General features: G+C 34.7%; 1 protein-coding gene across 1 annotated transcript; it reads left to right on the forward strand.

Annotated features, from left to right (window-relative positions):
* The first annotated feature begins 12,885 nt into the window (after nt 1-12,885).
* LOC125198703 (RING finger protein 44-like) lies at nt 12,886-17,522 on the forward strand. The gene is made up of 2 exons (XM_048097007.1): nt 12,886-13,143; nt 17,238-17,522. The coding sequence occupies exons 1-2, from the start codon at nt 12,886-12,888 to the stop codon at nt 17,520-17,522; spliced, it is 543 nt and encodes a 180-aa protein (XP_047952964.1).
* Nucleotides 17,523-19,411: the final 1,889 nt, after the last annotated feature.

Below are 19,411 nucleotides of genomic sequence, written 5' to 3' on the forward strand. Positions count from 1 at the left end.
TTAAATCGTTCTTTCCTGTTGTATATATACGTGGTGGCTGTAAGGATGAGGGAGTATGTAAATATTATTTTACCTTATTTAATTTGCTACTTTATTGTTGAACTAAATACTAAATTTTTAAGTAGACTACTTTAGTTTAATTATATGCTTGAAGCAGTAGATGGACTTTGTTCTAGACAGATTAGTTCTATCGACGATTTGATTTGAGGAAGGAGTTTAGTTTTGGGCTACATGATTTAAATTCGTGAGTGTCCCTTGTACGTGAGACTAAAGCCGACGGATGAGAGTATAATTTTAGTGATGTTTTGTTTGATTGATTATATGAAAGTTCTTGGTGGAGAGGATGAATGAATAATTTGAGCATATTCTAATTTAGCAATGCATGCATTGGGTTGCAACCGAATTTTATGTGAAAATGATTTTAGTGACTTGGGTTCTTTTCAATTAAAACCCCCGAGGATCACTCGTTTTGGCTTGACAAACTGATTTGACATGTGTCCACTGAGTGCATCAAGTCTCAGCACTGCATATTTATTTTCTTAATGTCAGATTGACGAGACAGGCGTGGAGGATGTTGAGCGGAATTCATGGATTATTTATTGTCTTGCTTAGAATTGTTGGATATGTCGTGTCTTCATACTCGGCATTTTCGCGTCTTGAACAGCTTCGCTAAGTGCATTTTCTTTCTTTAGAAGCTGTCTTGTCATTGAAAGTCGAAACTATTTTCAAAATTGTTTATTGTCTAGTCATTATTTCCTTAGAATTGGTACCTTGTTGAGATGATATTATGTCATTTTTCAAGTTAATTCGAGTTATTTAAATATTTTGGTCAAAAGTGTGTGTTTCCCCCTTTCTTCCCCGCTCCTTTAATCCTCCCTAGTCGCGATCAACCGTGTTTTCTATCCTTAGAAAATGCGAGGCGTGAACATAATGAAGTAAGAAATGAATTAAATCATTTACGAGATAAAGTTTATAAACCAATGATATAAAGGATTCAAGTGTAGATGAGGACTAGTGATCACTACTTTATTTATACGTGCATTTACTTCATCCAACAAGTATATCACTTCATCACAATAGCTTTTTACTTCATCGAACTTCACGTGGGTTATTACTTCAGTTAAATGAGATTATAACTTTATCAATTAGGTTATTTAGTCAAAACAGATACAAGTCCAACTGCACACTTATACATAAACACAATTCAGTTCATATTACTTCATTACATGTGAGTATAACTTTATCGAGTATGTTATTTAGTTCATTACAATTATAATTCTTCGCAAACTATGCATAAAACAAAGTTCGGTTCATATTACTTCATTACTTAAGGTTATAACTTCATCATATGCATTATTTAGTTCATTATAGTTACAATTATTCACAAACTATTCATACAATCGGTTCGGTTCATATTACTTCATTATTTGAGATTATAACTTCATCATGTGTGTTATCTAGCTCATTACAATCCTAATTCTTCACAAACTATACATACAACACGGTTCTCCATCCGTTCTCCCCACTTTGAAAAATTCCTTCAATCTACCCTTATGATTTCCAACAAAAATCCTTCAAAATTAAACCCAGATGACAATAAATTGTTCTCTAGCCCGAATCAAGCAATATATGCATTTCTTTTTGAGCAATTCTCAGTAGTATTTTATTTTCTAATGTATAAATTTCCGGATGCTAACAACTAAAATATACGAAACGAAAGAATAAGAAACACCACGAAGTTAACCGACAAATCATGAAGTAACTCAAATAATGTGGTTTTGAAACCAATCATGAATTAACACGCAAGAATAAAGTAGATGTACTTTATGAATAAAGTAGTGATCCTCTTCTCATCTTTTTGCATAATATAGTTTATATTTATAGGTTATTACTTGAGTAGATTTATTACTTCATTCAACAGTTAATTACTTCTTAGTAGATTAGTCTTCATTCCACTTTGAATTTGTTTAACCTTTTTACAAAATTTAACATTTATTATAGAACTCAGTACCATCATCAAGTTTAGGAAAAATTAGTCATATAGGGCTTGAGTTAGGATGGAGATCAGGTAAGTATGACACGATATAAAACATGCAAACTATTGTTAGTGGAAAATTAAAACAAACAATTTATGCCTACAAATTTAGTTCATTATAACAACAATTTAGTTCAAAATTTTGTGTTATTCTTCATTATAACCAAAAATTTAAATTCAATAAGAGTCGAATTGATGGCATACTTTAATGTGCAAACAACACATAAGTTAAAGATGTTACTTTATTATAATGTTTTATTACTTCATTTTTACTGTGATTTACTTCATTATTATGTATTACTTCATTTTAGTAATAAAACCTACTATATAAATATATCATTTATATTACTTCATTATATGAATTCAATACTTCATACTAACTAGGTTATAGTTAATAGGAAAAAAAATCATTTATATTACTTTATTATCATAATTTATTACTTCATCTTATCAATTTACTATTTTATTAAAAATAATATGTAGTTCATTTTAATGTGCAAACAAGTCCAGTGAGTTAAATACTAAAACCCTAAACCCATGCAACACGAGTAAATAGATAGTTCATATTTAGTATCTATTACTTCATTACAAATGCTTTATTACCTCATTTTACGAAATTACTACTTCATCAAACAGAAAAGTATGCTCACTGCTGCCCGCATTAATTCGAGTCGAGCATGTCGGCATACTTTACTAGTCTTAGAAATCATACTTTAATTTGGGGCTGATAGTTCTTTTTTCATTGTTCATATTTAATTTGGGGGTGAAGTAAACATTATAGTTCATATTTATAGACTATTACTTCATTATCATGTTTTATTACTTCATTTTGGTAATATACCTAACTGTATAAACAAATCAATTATATTACTTTATTATCATATTTTATTACTTCATCTTATCAATTTACTACCTCATTAAAAATAATATGTAGTTCATTTTAATGTGCAAACAAGTCAGCATATACACTACAATAATATCAGCATTTAATATTCAACAAGAACGAAGTTCGAGTTTACTTGTTATTACTTCAGGATAACCAAAGTTTAGTTCATTATGAGTACAAATCGCCAACTTAAGGTTATAACTTCATCAAGTGCGTTATAACTTAAGGTTATAACTTCATTACTTAAGGTTATAACTTCATCAAGTGCGTTATTTTGTTCATTACAATCATAATTCTTCGCAACTATGCATATATACGATACGTTCAGTTCATATTACTTCATTATTTGAGGTTATAACTTCATAACGTCTGTTATTTAGTTCATTACAAAATTAATTCTTCGCAAACTATACATAGAACATAGTTCTCCATCCGTTCTTTTCCACTCGAAAAATTCCTTCAATCTACGCAACGATTTCCACTAGAAATCCTTCAAAATCAAACCGGATAACGATAAATTGTTCTCGAAGCTTCTCTAGCCCGAATCAAGCAATATATGCATTTATTTTTTGAGCAATTCTCCCAAGTAATATTTATTTTCCACTGTATACATTTGTCGTAATCGCATAACAACTAAACAATAAGAAACAAGAAAAATAAGAAACACACACAAGATTAACACAACCAATCATGAAGTATCTCAAATACTGTGGATTTGACAACCAATCATGAATTAACACACAAAGATTAACACAACCAATTATTTTCTCACTTTTATTCAATTCGGTCAAATATATTAAGCTTCCTCGTTATGGCAATTTTCCAATACTAAATTAGATAAATTAATTCAAGCTATTTGTAACACCCCACTTTTTGAAACCCTAATTTTCAAACCCTAAAATTTTTGCATTTAATGTTTTGAACGTCATGGCATCCGTGAATTAATTGCCGAGTAAATTTTGGTTATTTGCTACTCTTGTGACCTAATTTGATTTAGGGTTTGAAGGTGCGTTGGCAGAATTAATTTTGTGTATATATATATATATATATATATATATATATATATATTAATAATTCCTTTCCGTGAGAAAATATTTATTGGACTCAGTTTCGTGTTGGATCTGATAAACTAAATAAATAATAATACAAGACCAATCTTACAATAGAGTAAATTGCGAGCTCGCAAATTTATATAAAAAAATACCGGTGCTTGAATCCAAAATCATTTTTAATTAAATTCCTATTTCTTGTCTTGACCACCAAGACTTCCCTTGGTGGCAAATTTTAAACAAATATTTTGCCGAGGATCTTCCTCCTCCTCCCTAACGTATTTTCCTCTTCTCCCTTTTAATCTGCAAAGGAAATACCAAAGAATAAGATTAGTCAACACCAATTATTTTGTGAAATCATTTACGCATTTAACATCCCCCTTCTTACGCTCATAAACCACTCCCCACTCTGCAAATCTCTTCCAAGATTAGACCACAATCAACTCTCAATTATACACCCATTTTAAGCAGTATATAAATCCCCATACCCTAATTCCCCACCGCCGCTTACTCGCATAACACCATTCTTTCACAATCTCAAACACTCCAACAATGAAAGAAGCATCACCCAACGCCTTCATCTCCTTCCCGTCGCCGACGCTAGACTCCGAAACTTGGAGGAGCAAAAGAAAGCGGCAGCAACAGCAACTCGTCCATCCACCAATCTGCTTCATGTGCAAACGGTATACACCTCCCTCACCCAAATCTTACTTTTACTGCTGCACTCATACATCCTACACCGTCCATTATCAATCAATAATCAAGCAAATCGAATTGAGGAACCTGATTAAAGAACCAACCTTTAACGAATCAAAAATTTAAGAACTTATTTCGCGCGGTGAATTCGGGGCTGCCGGGCGGCGACGCAGCGGCTACCTGCTGGCGCCGAAGCGGCGATAAAAGCTCAATTTTCGATTCAATTTGGTGTGTGTGTGCCTGCTGAAATCTTCATTTGGAATATTGGTAAAAACTGAGAAGTTTGGGTGTGTTCCTTGTTTGAGAATTTCTGGAGAGAGAGCCGACGGCATTCTGGATTGGTAGTATAAAGTGTTTCCTTTACTAAATTTTTTAACTAATTGGTTATTGTCTTTAGGGAGTATAAATTGGTGATGGTATTAAATGGATTGTGAGGTGTACGTGTTGTTTGGGAGTTGGAGTTAATTGCAATGGTATGTTTAATTCAAAGAGTCCATAATGAAGTTCGTGGGTGAAAATTAATCGAAATACCTAAACTTATAATTGGAGAAAAAAAATCTGTAATCTTTCTCGATAAAATAATCGAAGCCTTAGGGTGCATTCATCTTATTTATTACTTGATTCCTTGTGTTGATTTATGGGTGATTTTAAATCTCAAGGTGATTACTTGCAAGTGAATCGTGATCGCAAGGAAAGAATAAAATTTTGGGTTAGCACGAGTGGGCTCTCTTTTTAAATACGGACAATGTCCTAACTATTTTTGTCGATGGGAAGAAATGCAAATTGTTTATCATGCCGAATTTTGTTTTAACGTGCCTATCGAAATGGCTTTGCCATTTATTATTTAAATCGAATTCGGGGCCTTGTAGGGCCGCAAACCCTACTTGGATTAGTGTACACCTATGGTAGACCGTGTGTCGGCGTACGGGTTGGCCGGTCTAGTGACTTGGTTTGTGGCCACATTCCAAGTCATGTATGACAGAAAATGGTAAACGTCTATGGAAAATTGGTTGCGCTAACCGCAATTTTGAACAATGGAATATTTTGGTGCATCGGGTATTTCTAAAGCTAAAACCCTGGTGGTTACCTGAAATGGCATGATAAATATAAATATTTTTGACAACTTGTTTTCGGCAGAGTCAGAGTCATCAAGTCTGACCAGCATATGTTTTCCTTATGTGCGAGTTGAGCGGCGAGCTTGGGGTGGTGTTGAGTCGAACCTTAATCATTGTTGGATTTATTTTGAACTCGAGGGACGTCGTGTCTTCATACGGCGTCCTCTTACTCTTGGATGCTTCCGCTGAGATAATACTTTTCTTCGAAATTATATCTTTGAACCATTTTCACTCTTGGATTAAATTATGATAATTGTTGACTTTAGATTCAAAACCTAGCATTTGCTTTGATTATTCCTCGATTATTTGGATATTAAACGCTTGATCAAATTCTTTATTGAAACCTAGACCATTTCCCTTTCTTAAAGTCCCATTAGTCGCGACCACCCCATTTTTTAAACCCCTAGAAAGGGCGTCTGGCAGTTTGACTATCGAGCCTCCGTTCTTTCCGCTCTCGGACCCAGAAGTCTTTTTGAGTTATAGTCTACCCTTGTATCGATAGACTAAAATACTAAACGTCGAAGGCTCACACCAGAACTCGTCTCGCTCGACCACGAAAGAAGAGGTAAAAATATTTTGGTGACTTTTGAAATGTAATCTTGGATTTTTGGAATTTGCAATTGGAAAATGGTCTCATTTAATAAGGTAATGGATGAAGTAATAACTCAATTGAAGTTTATTGAAGTAAAATCCTATTGTGATGAAGTGGTATACTTGTTGAATGAAGTAAATAATGTAACTGAATGATAGTAATAATCTAGGTGAATGAAGTAATAATGTAGCTGAATGAAGTAATAGTCTAGTTGAATGAAGTAATTTAGGTAGAGCTTAATTCTAAACGAGCGCAAAACAATCCAACGACAAAACCAACTGGAAGAATACACCCAAAAACACATAATTATTCATGATTATCCTCCTCACGATCAACGTCATCGCCTCGAACATACGCATCGTGCGGCCATCTGCACCTTAGCGTAATCGGTCGGAAAATCTCGGCGCCGTTCAAGAACACCTTCACCTTCACGGCTCCGCCGCGCTCCAACTTTCCCAAATCATCCAAACACGTGTCCACATCCTCTGGCGCTGAGATCCGCTTCATGGTCTTCGTCCTCTGCTCATCGGTCCTCGTCGCACTAACGGATTGGCCTCGATCGTGGCTGAGGGCGCCGGATCGATCGAGCCGCATCGCGCAGATTCGGAGACGGTTTGAACGAAATTAGACCAATCAGCGCTAGAGATCGTATCTTGCTTGGAGAACAGCCAGAAGATTTGATTTGGATCGAGACTAATTTGTGGCGGATTAGGGCTGAGCGCGCGAAAACACGCCCTAAGTCGAATTGGCGTAGCAAAATGCTTGTGTTGATGTAGATTCTAATTCGTCTTCAACCGCATAATTTGTTGAAGTGGGTCCCAATCGTCGATATTCTCCATGAGCGTTAGAATATTGAGAAATTGAAGCGGACTCGTGAATTAAGGCTCGACGTCACCTAATTCGTCAAAGCGAGGCCGCGCCTGCGCCGATCCCCTCAATGTCCGATGAGCCGAAAGAATGAAACACCAGTCCAACGTGAATTAAATGTGAATATTCGAAATTGAATTGAACGTGGAATGAAGAAGATCGACGCAGATCGTAGATGGCAGATTGAAGAAGATCGAGCGAGCAGGTCGTGAATTGCAGAGTGAAGAAGATTGTGTGAAAATTCAAAGAGATTGAGACAAAAAGAATCACGTTATCTATGTTGAGATTTGATTTCCTAAAATACCCCTCAACAAGTTTTTATTGAATAAAATATTAAGTTAATTGCAAATTAATCCTAACCGCAAGATTAAAAAAAGAAGGGCCATAATTTGGTCTCTAATGCGGTCTTTAAGAAAGGTTCGACATTGATCACAACTATATATATATACATATATATATATAGGGGTGCATCGACAGCGTTATGTAATTCAACATTTGAGCGAAGAACACAACCACCCCATGGTTTTTGTTACAACATTTGAATATTAGATTATTATGACACAATTTACCCTTAAGGTGACATGACCCAAATTTAATATTGTGTTTTTTTAATAAGTCAAAAAAAAGAGCATAATCTTATATTTTACTTTGGTTTGTTTGAAGCGAACATTTCGACCAGGTTTGTATAACTCATTCTGTACTCCCTAGTGTTATATAATGACTTGAATATTGGTTAAAATTTGATATGAACAGTTCATTCAGTTTTGTATGATGCATTCGTACTCGATGTTTCATACAATGACTCGAATATAGGATTATTATGACACAATATACCCTTAAGGTGACATGACCCATATATTCATCTAGTATGGCCCAAAAGTACGGAAGATGTTTGGGTTAATGTTTGAGTAATTTTCGGTCATTTTAATATTGGTAAATTACAGCGGCTCTGGATTACTAGTACATAGAGACTCCAAAAAACATTTATAAAACGTGTTCCAAAAATGAGAATTACAAGGTCTAAACATCGTTAAATTAAAATGGTGGTAAACTATAAAGAAATGAAAACACTTCGTTCAGTTTTGTATGATGCATTCAGATACTCAGTAGTTTCATACAATGACTCGAATATTGGATTATTATGACACAATTTACCCTTAAAGTAGCATGACCCAAATATTCATCTAGTATGACCCAAAAGTACAGAAGATGTTTGGGTCAATGTTTGTGTAATTTTTGGTCATTTTAATATTGGTAAATTATAGCAGCTCCTGGATTACTAGTATATAGAGACTCCAAAAATCATTTATAAAACATGGTCCAAAAAATGAGAATTACAAGGTCTAAACATCGTTTAATTAAAATGGTGGTAAACTATAAAGAAATGAAAACGGTTTCAGTAGTTTTAGCTATACGACAAAACAATTGATTAATATATGTAGTTTCTATCATCTTTTTACGTTTATCTTGGTTTTCTTGCTCTCCTTTGCAGAATGTTTGTATGCCCTCTTTATGTTTAATGTAAGTACCTTTCTTGAGAACATCTTCAGCTGTTCCTTTCCCTTTTCATCTTCTACTCGAGATGTCTTTTATGTTGTCTGTATCTAAAACAAACAAAGCATAAAAAATGTGATTTTTTCATATCATGTTTCCCATATGTCTCCTATTATAAAAGAATATCCCATCTCAATTCATGAGTTCTTCAAAAGCGGAGGTACGAAGGTAATTACATATAACATTAACCTTGTTTTGGGTCATCGATACCATATCTCGGTTCGATGAGTTTTGAGTGGAACTTTGACCTATTGCTTATGAAAAAATACCACAATTAAATAACGAGTTCCCAAAAAGAATCAAAATTACATTCATTCAAAACCCGGAAAATGTAGTCGAAGTACCTTTACATTGCTTTGGGTTTTGGTGGTAGCTTCTTCTTCACATTCATTTTTTGATAGACCGGTTACATACAACAAATTGAAGTGAAAATTGGGTCAGATTTGAGTTGAGTTTCGTAGATCGGTATACAAATTCTTACTAACCTTTTAGGTCATGCGTCGCGGTTCTAGAAGATCTGTGTCGATCATTGCTGAAGAAGGCGCTAGGTTCCTCGTTCTCGTTGATTTCAGAATCGTCAACTGGTTAAGGAGTTGTCACGATTTGTAGGGTTTTCAAAAATTGGAAAGATTTGGGTGAAATAGAGTTAAAATCAATGGTAGAGTAATGACTCCCACTTAATCCGCTCATAAAAACGGAGCGCGTTGTTAATATTTTCCTATTCCTAATTTACCCTTCTCATGACACAGATCGCTCTTATTATGACTCGGACAATTCGGTTTGCAATCAAATCATGGTCGTTCATCTGAGATCTAAGATCCATATGTGGTCGATATTTCTATACTAAGGGACTTCTAGTGATTAAAACCCTATATATATATATATATATATATATATATGGGAACACTAGAGCGTATCCTTAATTAGAGTGCTAACGTACATCCAGACCACGTCTTTGCCATGTGGCACGAAAAATGCAATATTGTATATATAAAAATGCAATACACATTTGTGAAGTTGTTCATGCATTTCCGGATTGCATTTTAGTTATAGGAAAATTGCATTTTTTATTGTTAAGTTTTGGATTTTCACATAAATTGCATTTTATATTGTTAAGTTTTGCATTTTCACATATATAAATGCAATCCGTATAGACATAAAATGCAAATTAAACGAAATAATATCGAAAATGCAAAACTCAGCAATAAAAAATGCAATCTGCATGTAACAAAAATGCATCGTCGAAATTCAATTATAACTTTTACAAATGTATATTGCATTTTTCTATATACAATATTGCATTTTTCGTGCCATGTGGCAGCACATGATTGGATGTGCGTTAGCACTTTAAAATTAGTTAGCATATTAGTACATCCCATATATATATATATAGGATTGTATTAAAATGACAACACCTCTTAAAGTAACACCATACCACCATTCTAGCCAATCATTTGTACATGTGGACGAATAATAAGCTGCCATGTGGCAATCATAAAAATTGCTCAAGGGTAAATTTTCACGGTCGCAATATCCATACACTAGAGTCAATTTTTCCAGACGCAATATCAACGTTTATACTATTGCTATCTAGCATATATAATATTGCGGACTAGCGTGGTGTCGCGAGTGTCATTTTAAGAGTGTTGTCATTTTAACGCACTTATAATATATATATATATATATATATATATATATATATATATATATATATATATATATATATATATATTTAGAGTTGTGATCAATGTCAATCCAATTTTAAAGACCGAACTAGAGACCAAATCGGGCCATTAGATCTAGTTTTTGTGATGAGATGTCTTCTTGTGAAATTTTTTACCTTCATTACTAGCCCATTTACTTCATTGTATAGGTTTATTACTTCATTACTACCTAATACCTTGAAACTACAACATGTTTTTACTTGCTTCCAGTAGGTTTTGAAATGATTCAACATATGTTTCATTCAAATTAATTGACGTGGGTTTTTGCTTTATTAACATTTAAAAATGCAATTTATTCAAGTGAGTTTATTACTTCATTCGGAACGATATTACTTCATTGGATGAGATTTTTACTTCATTCGAGTAGGACTTCAAATCTTACACAGCATACTTCATTCCAATAATTTATTACATTATTCCATGCGTTTATTGAACCAATATTAGTGCCATGGCGGTGGTGATAGATATTGTAGAGAGAAGAACGGCAGCGACAGGCGAAACCACATTTACGTCTTGGAATGAAGTAAAAACCTACGTAATGAAGTAAAAACCTACTAGAATGAAGTAAAAACCTACTAGAATGAAGTAATATATTCAGACGAAGTTAAATCTTCGTAACATGTTAGTATGACTTATTTACCTTCGGATGAATTAAAATAGGCTCGTGATGAAGGCGAAAATAATTTATAAATTTACGTATCTTATCCATAAAAAACTAGATCTAAAAGCCCTAATTTGGTAGGGTTCGATGGTTCGGTCTTTAAGAGTTGATTTGTGGATAATGAGACTCTATATATATATAGGGGAGCATTAGGGCGCATCCTTAATTAGAGTGCTAACGTCATCAACCACGTGCTTGCCATGTGGCACGAAAAATGCAATATTGTATATATAAAAATGCATACACATTTGTGAAGTTGTTCATGCATTTCCATGATTGCATTTTAGTTATAGGAAAATTGTATTTTTTATTGTTAAGTTTTGCATTTTCACATAATTGCATTTTATATTGTTATGTTTTGCATTTTCACATATATAAATGCAATCAGTATAGATAAAAATGCAAATTAAGCAGTCAATATCGAAAATGCAAAACTCAACAATACAAAATGCAATCTTCATATAACAAAAATGCAATATGTCGAAATTAATATTGCATTTTTCTGTATATAATATTGCATTTTTACACGTGGCGACTGATTGGATGTACGTTAGCACTTTAAAATTAGTTAGCATATTAGTACATCCATATATATATATATATATATATATATATAGGGGTGCATTAAAATAACAACACTCTTAAAATGACACTGTGACACCACGCTAGACTGAATCTATAGATATTAAATCTATTTATTGATATTTAAAAATCTAAATATTAAATTTAATTTTATAAAATTAAATCTAATATTGAAATAAATAAAAAACAAATTCAGTGAAAGATAACAAAATGGAAGAAGAATGATAATTTTGAAATAATATCAAAGTTAGTACATAACTAAAATAATATCGATTTAAAATGTTAAAAGTGTAAAAAGACCAAATTGCCCAAACCCCCCAAAATAATATCAAAGGGTATTTTACCAAAAAAGCCAAAAGGACCAATTTCGAGATAAACCCTTAGTCCGGGACTACTGGCGATATTTTTAAAGTCCGAGGACTATGGGCGAGATAAACCCATTGTCGGGACCATTTTTGTAGTTCACTCTTTAATCTTATATTTCGAATTTGTTTTAGTAGCTCAATCATATAACAATTAAACATGGACTTCAAATATATTTTACGTTTGATACGCTTTGATTAAAAACTTAGACCGAAGACTCGGACGACGTTCTCTCCAAGCTTCAAGACGCATCGCTGCGACGACAATGCCGATATTGAAGATGAGAAGGAAGTTTGTTGCATATGTTTGGACGATCTGACGTGGATCGGTGAATGCTTTGGATTCGACCACGAGTTTCATCCCAGCTGCATACGACGGTGGCTATTCCGCGGCAAGAACATCTGCCCCTCGCAAAGCTCCCCGATGAAGCGACCTCATGTAACGCTAACTTCTCTCTTAGAGCAACAGTAGTACTTTGTTGTTGTTATAGTCATGTTTTTATATTTGGGATAACTGCTTCAAAAGTCATTAACTTTCATCAAATTCAGTTTTCCCATAAACTTTGAAAGGTTCATGTAATGTCATGAACTTTATATTTGGTCGCCGTTTTCCCATAACGGGTTTTCGCCATGAAGTAGCGACGTGTCTTTTTAAGCGACGTGGTTGCTAAGGGTATGTTGAGTGAATGACGTGGATGACAAATTTTAAGCGGCGTGTCTTATCATCCTCCACCACTCACTCCCATCACCACCACCTCCACCATGCCTCCACCACTCCTCCTCTTCCTCACCCGCCCCGCCGCCGAGGACTCCGATCAGCGACCACCATCATCGAATGCAACGACTCCACCATCACCGGAATCGTTGACCGAGCTGACCTACTCTCTCTCGTATAAACCCAAAACCCCCAAATCTCCACCACCGCCGGAAGCAATCGGAAGTTGTACAATTGGCCCTTCCCCATCTCCCTCACATGATCCACATGGTCTTCTACTCCACCCTTCCTTCTCCCGCAGCAAAGTGTAGTGACTCAATTCAGCCCAAGCTTGAATCCGACCGCTCCAATTTCCGGCGCCTCGGATGAGCTTAGAAGTTATTGAGAAACCACTCCGTGTTGGAAAAGCTTCCATCCGTTTTAAGGGTCTGAAACTAGATTGCTGCATTGGAGCTCAGCGATTCAATCGAGGTCACCAGATTGTTGCGTTGATCCTGCAACTCTAAATTCTCCCCTTGCTTGAGCGGTAAAGCAAACCCTAATCGAGAGGGATCGAGGTTAAAGCTTGGCTGGTGTCAAATCGCATGCAATAAATTGGCAAAATTAGAAGCGAATTGGTGGTGAAAACGCTGGTCTTTGATGATTTGGGGAGTTGGAAATCCATGGCGGGGAGAATTTGAGGGCGGCGGCGTTGGGGAGTGATTGAACTTCTGTTCTTACGGCAGCCACCGCCGCCTCCTCTTCCTTTGCGCCGCCGCGGAGAAGGAGCTTCCGAGGAGAGAGCAACTTGTCGTCGTGAGGACGACATCGTTTTGTCTATGGAAAACGACATTGTTTCATGAATTTCCGGCGTTCTCCACATCATATTTCAGGGCTTGCCACATCCACACAATTTCAACAGGAAAACACTCGGGTCGGGTCGATGGGAAAATGGCAACGCCCAATTAAGTTCATGACATTACACGAACCTTTCAAAGTTGATGAGAAAAACCGGAATTTGATGAAAGTTAATGACTTTTGAAGCAGTTATCCCTTTATATTTTGGCAAACCTTTATTTGTTTATTTAATATAATACTATAATTTTTAAACTAAATGAATTAGTTTTATCGTCGTGTACCGGGAGAAATATCATGTTTGATCTACCAACTCTATATTTATTGTTTTATATAATCGATACTACATTTAAACAAGCGGGAAGGAATAGATAGAACATGATGAATTGCGGCTAACTCGGAAATGCTCGTTCGGATCGAAGATATTGAGGATTGGATTCGATTCGGATAGCAGATGAGACGTGATACGAACTCACGGATCATGAATCAGACCCAAAGGTTCTCCACATGATAGTGCCTCTCTAGAGCACAAGGTCAAAACACAATATTACCAAAACGTAAAAGATATACTCCCTCCGTCCCACATAATTCGCCTCACTTTGACCGGACACGATTTTAAGAAATGTAAAGAAAAGTGAGTTGAAAAAGTTAGTGGAATATGAGTCCCACTTTTATATATTAGTTTTATAATAAAATGTGAGTAGGAATGAGTTAGTGGAATATGAAGTCAACTACTAAAAATGGTAAAAGTGAAATGGGACAAATTATGTGGGACGGATCGAAATGGAAAAAGGGACAAATTATGTGAGACGGAGGGTGTAACGACCGCCATCCTAGGGTATAATAAATTCGCGATCGCTAACTAGGTAACTTAAATGCAACAAAAATATAGGCTAGGGTTTCATTTAAAGAGATTTGACCTAGGTATTTAACGAGCTAACGAAGCAATAAGGCAACGGTTTAATCAAGAAAATCAATGAAGAGTGGATAACATAAATTACGATCAAAGTCAAGGGTTTGACACGAATTCAACAAAACACGATATGTCTCAATCTTCAAAACAACTAAATAATAATAATAAGTTTCAAAATTTAGCGGAAGCATCCAAGAGAAAGCGAAGCATGTATGAAGACACAACTTCACTCAAGTTCAAAATATCCATCTTATTAATTAGATTTGCTCAACACCCGCCAACGCTGTCGCTTCAACCTCGCACATTTTTGACAAAATAAAAGAGTTTAGTGAATAAAGCCCACCTCGACTGCTTAGATTTCAAATATGTTCTTCCCTTTTGTTATCCTGCTTTGCAACCGAGGTTTCACCTTTTTACCACATATGCACATATCATGTATCAGTCTCAACATAAATTCCTAAATCATGCATGTCTCACGCTTCCCTTTTCCCATCGATTTATCTTAATATCACCAATCAAAATCAAGTCATGTTCATCATATCAATTTCATTCGCATCTTAACTCTAGATCTATCATCAACATATGTCAGACAAGAGTATTTTGCCAACACACACACACACAACACACATACACGGCGCACACACACACACACACACGACGCGCACACACACACACACGATTTCACACACACATGCATCCCAATCATCAATTAATTTCCCTTTTCACTCGATCTATATGCATGAGGGTTCAAGAGCATCGATTAATCGGTTAGATGGAGAAGATTAATATGAGAATATCTTTTTGAGAAAAACGAACGGTAGAAACAAAGTAGAGACTTGCTTTCTTTAAAATTTCTTGAGACTCAAACTCTAATTCTTCTCAAATGATGAAGGATTATTGGAGAAAAGTAGAAGAAAATTGAGAGAGTGTGGGGAGAGAGAGAGACCGTGAGTTATGGGGTGGGGGGCGATTTTCGTGAATGCTAGGGTTAGGTTTTTGGCTTCTTATTTATAGAGTTAAATAAAATCTTTAGGTAATTAAATAGAATATTTGGGAAGATTTGATTCTACACAATTAAAAAAAATAAATATTGTGAAGTAGAGAGGAAGAATGAAAATGGCGTGAACTAGGGTTGGAGAATATGAAATTTTCAAAAATCTTGGCTATTTATTTAGCCAAGATTTTGTTTTGGTATATTTTTTTTTTCGGAGTAGAATAAAATATCACGGAGCAAAATAAAAATAAAAATCCTCCCATTAAAATAGGAAAATAGGCGTGTAGAATGGCTATTCAATAAGGAATGGATTTTGAATATTAACTAAAATAAGATATGGCAAGATCTCCTTGAGGTATGGTAAGATTTGCTAGAATATTTAATTTTAGGTATGGAAGGAAATCAATAAGGGTTCAATTAAACAAATAAAATAATTCTCCTTCCCAACATATGTGATTTTCGAAAATCACATGGAGTAGGGGGGGGGTGTCGATTTTTTTTTGAAATAAGGAATAATTGGGTTTTGGATTTAATTTGGATAAATATCCCAAGAATTAAATTAAATCCGGAAAAATATGATTTTCTCCAATAAAATGAGGGGGTTCGAAAACTTCAAAAATGAATAAAATGGTTATAGTATTTATGGAAATTTCCTAATATTCTCACTCACCCTTAAACAAATAATTCACCACATAATTCACCTTTAATTCAAATATTCATATGCCACGTCACATACTCAACGAGTTGACTATTCGACCTATTTCAACTCCAAATCGAAATTAGGTCATAAGGAACCATGCATTAAACACTCACAATTAATTCCGCATTTTCCTAGCATTTAAGGCAAAAATTTTAGGTCGCAAAAATTAGGGTTCGAAAAAGTGGGGTGTTACCCATGCAACACTTTATTCTCTAGCAACTCTTGTTCACTACAATGCGGCTTAATCTTAGGCTTTCTAAGTGTTTTCCCACGTAGTTTTGAAAAATTTTAAAAAATGAGTCGAGAAAGATTGTTTAGTAGTGATTTTTTATAAAATCAAAGTAATCTATGAATAAAGTTCTTATTTTTAGTTCTGAATTTGTTTTAGTAGCGTAAATTATACAAAGTGCCCCTGAAATAAAGTTTATGTTTTGATTATATAGTTTATATTAATATTAACAGTATAAAGAAGGAAACTATCGGCATAGACACTATTAAATCCAATTCTAACCCAAATACAAAGTTTATCTTTTATTTAAACTATTTTTAATACTATTATCTAATCAGCAAATCATCATCCGCCTCCACCACATCAGCATTCGCAGGATTCTAACCCTTGCCATACTCGTTCACTCACAAGAATTACACCCTCACTCACATGGCCATAACCGATAGTTTTGTTTTTTTATAATCACCAAAATTTCCATAACTGGTAAAATGATATATTAATTGGTAGAATAAAACAAAACTGGAAAAAAGGTAAAGAAATCAAAACATAAAAAGAATTGAATTACGCAGCTAGACCACATAAATGCGTGCTAAATTATCTCAATACATGATACTAGGAGTACTAGTTTTTAGGGTTTGATTAAATTAATGTTGATATTATATATAAGGAGTATATCAGCACATTATCTTCAACCTCTCGTCTCATTATTCCTCCTCATTTCTCCCAAAGATCAAAGGAAATGGAACAGACACTGACAGGGGCGTCGTTCTCTCTGGCTTCAAGACGCGTCGTTGCAACTACGACGCTGTTATTCAAGATGAGAAGGAAGTTTGTTGCATATGTTTGGACGATCTGTACCATGGATCGATGACTGCTTTGGATTGCGGCCACGAGTTTCATCCCGGCTGCATACGGCAGTGGCTCTTCCGCGGCAAGAACTTCTGCCCCCTCTGCAAAGCTCCTGCGATGAAGCGACCTCGCGTAACGCTAGCTTCTCTCTTAGATATTGTCTAATATAATCGATATGTGACAAGCGGTGTGTGATCAAATACTAACTAAATTACGTAATAACTAATAACTAATATCAATTTTGTATGTAAAAAATATCAACATAGAGACATAAATTTATCAATCTTCTTGCGTTGATTAACTTATGTCTTTGTGTTGATATTTAAATTTACATGTTGTATTGATATAATTACGTCTTTGTATTGATAATTTTAATACATGAATTGAAAGTTATTAGGTTATTATTGTAAATTAATTAGCACACTAACGCAACCCAGTGACAATATTAATATTCATTACAAATACGATATACATTTAAAAAAGCGGGGAAGGAAGAGATAGACAATGATGAATTGCGGCTAACTCGAAAATGCTCGTTCGGATCGAAGCTATTGAGGATTGGATTCGGATTCGGATAGTAGACGAGACGTGACACGAACTTGCGGATGTTTATGGATGTTAATACATGTTTAAATGTATAAGTTAACTTAACAAAGTCTAAGTCTTTGTTTTAGTAGATCGGTTGTGGGCGGCGTCCACTTTAAGGTAACACGGTCAGTTCTAAACAAAGAAAAGAAAAATTTCACGACCTAGATCGAATTAGACTATCCATCGTGAAAGGTTGCAATGTCGTCCACATATTTCTAAGCCTTATTGAAATAAGATGACATTGGTGTGGTAAAGCACGAACGGATCTAACAACAAGACTTGTCTTTGGGCTATCTACTGAAAGGCGAGGTATTGATAAATATTTGTTTCTTAATCAATGTAGGTTAGCATTGAGCATACGGTATTGATTATGCATTACTTTGACTTATCAAATGGTGCGGGTTTTCGTAACCCAATAATCCTGATATATTGGGTAGTGGTGATTAATATCTAGCGGTGCTAGGATTGCTATTATGTTAAATCGTGCGCGAGGTGAGTCTCGTTTGATAATGTCTTCAAGAGGAGTGCGAAACAAGGTTTTATTATTCGGAACCTAGCTAGTTGGAGTTTGATTACTCTATGGATAATAAATAAACATTTCATGCTAAGTCCACTCTTGGAATTAATAAGAAATTAATTGATTAAGTCCATATGAGACATTATTAATTAATGAACATTTTTATCTTAAGCGCGGGAAATGAAAGTTAAAATGGAAACCCGGATTACTTATAATTTCGGATTTGGATGGGGAGAGTCCAATATTACTTATGTAGTGGCTGCTCGTAATATTCCAAATAAAGCTTATATTAAATTGTGGGTTCAATTTAATTAGTAAAAAGTAAATTGGATGAACCCATATCCAAAACTTTCATAGATCCATGTCGGGCCCAAAAGGAACTTAATATAAATAGGAGAATAAAGGAGACAGAAAAATAACACAACTCATTATTTTTCCTCAAAATTTTCGTCCCGCTCTCTGCTAAAGGGTTTGAATTTTTCTTCTCCTCCATGGAGTAGAATTTTTGTCTTCTTTATTTAAGTCCTAGTATTCCGGTTAGATCAACCCACACGATATTAGAGTACAGTTCGGGAACCAGAGAGAAGATTCGTGGTCTAGTATTCAAAGCGTCACTTGGAGAAGCAACTAGCCATCATCAATTATTTGAAGAATTAATTAGGTATTATTTCTGCTCCTTAGAAAAGCATGTTTTAGGTTTCAATATTCTTAAAGCATGATTGATTCAAGTTATGAGCATGATACATGTGAGAATTACGTGAATAGATTTTGTCTAAATAATCTGCTAAATAGATCCGATTATTATGTGATTTATTTGTTCAATTAATAATTGTTAAATTATGATAATCTAACGCACGCTTCATGCCAGTTCCATCAACAACTATATTAAGCAACTCGTTGTTTATTGGAGTATCTATTTTCTTGTTTAATAGGAGTAATATGGTGCAAA

This window comes from Salvia hispanica, unplaced genomic scaffold (genome assembly GCF_023119035.1).
Source record: "Salvia hispanica cultivar TCC Black 2014 unplaced genomic scaffold, UniMelb_Shisp_WGS_1.0 HiC_scaffold_207, whole genome shotgun sequence".
Lineage (NCBI taxonomy): Eukaryota > Viridiplantae > Streptophyta > Magnoliopsida > Lamiales > Lamiaceae > Salvia > Salvia hispanica.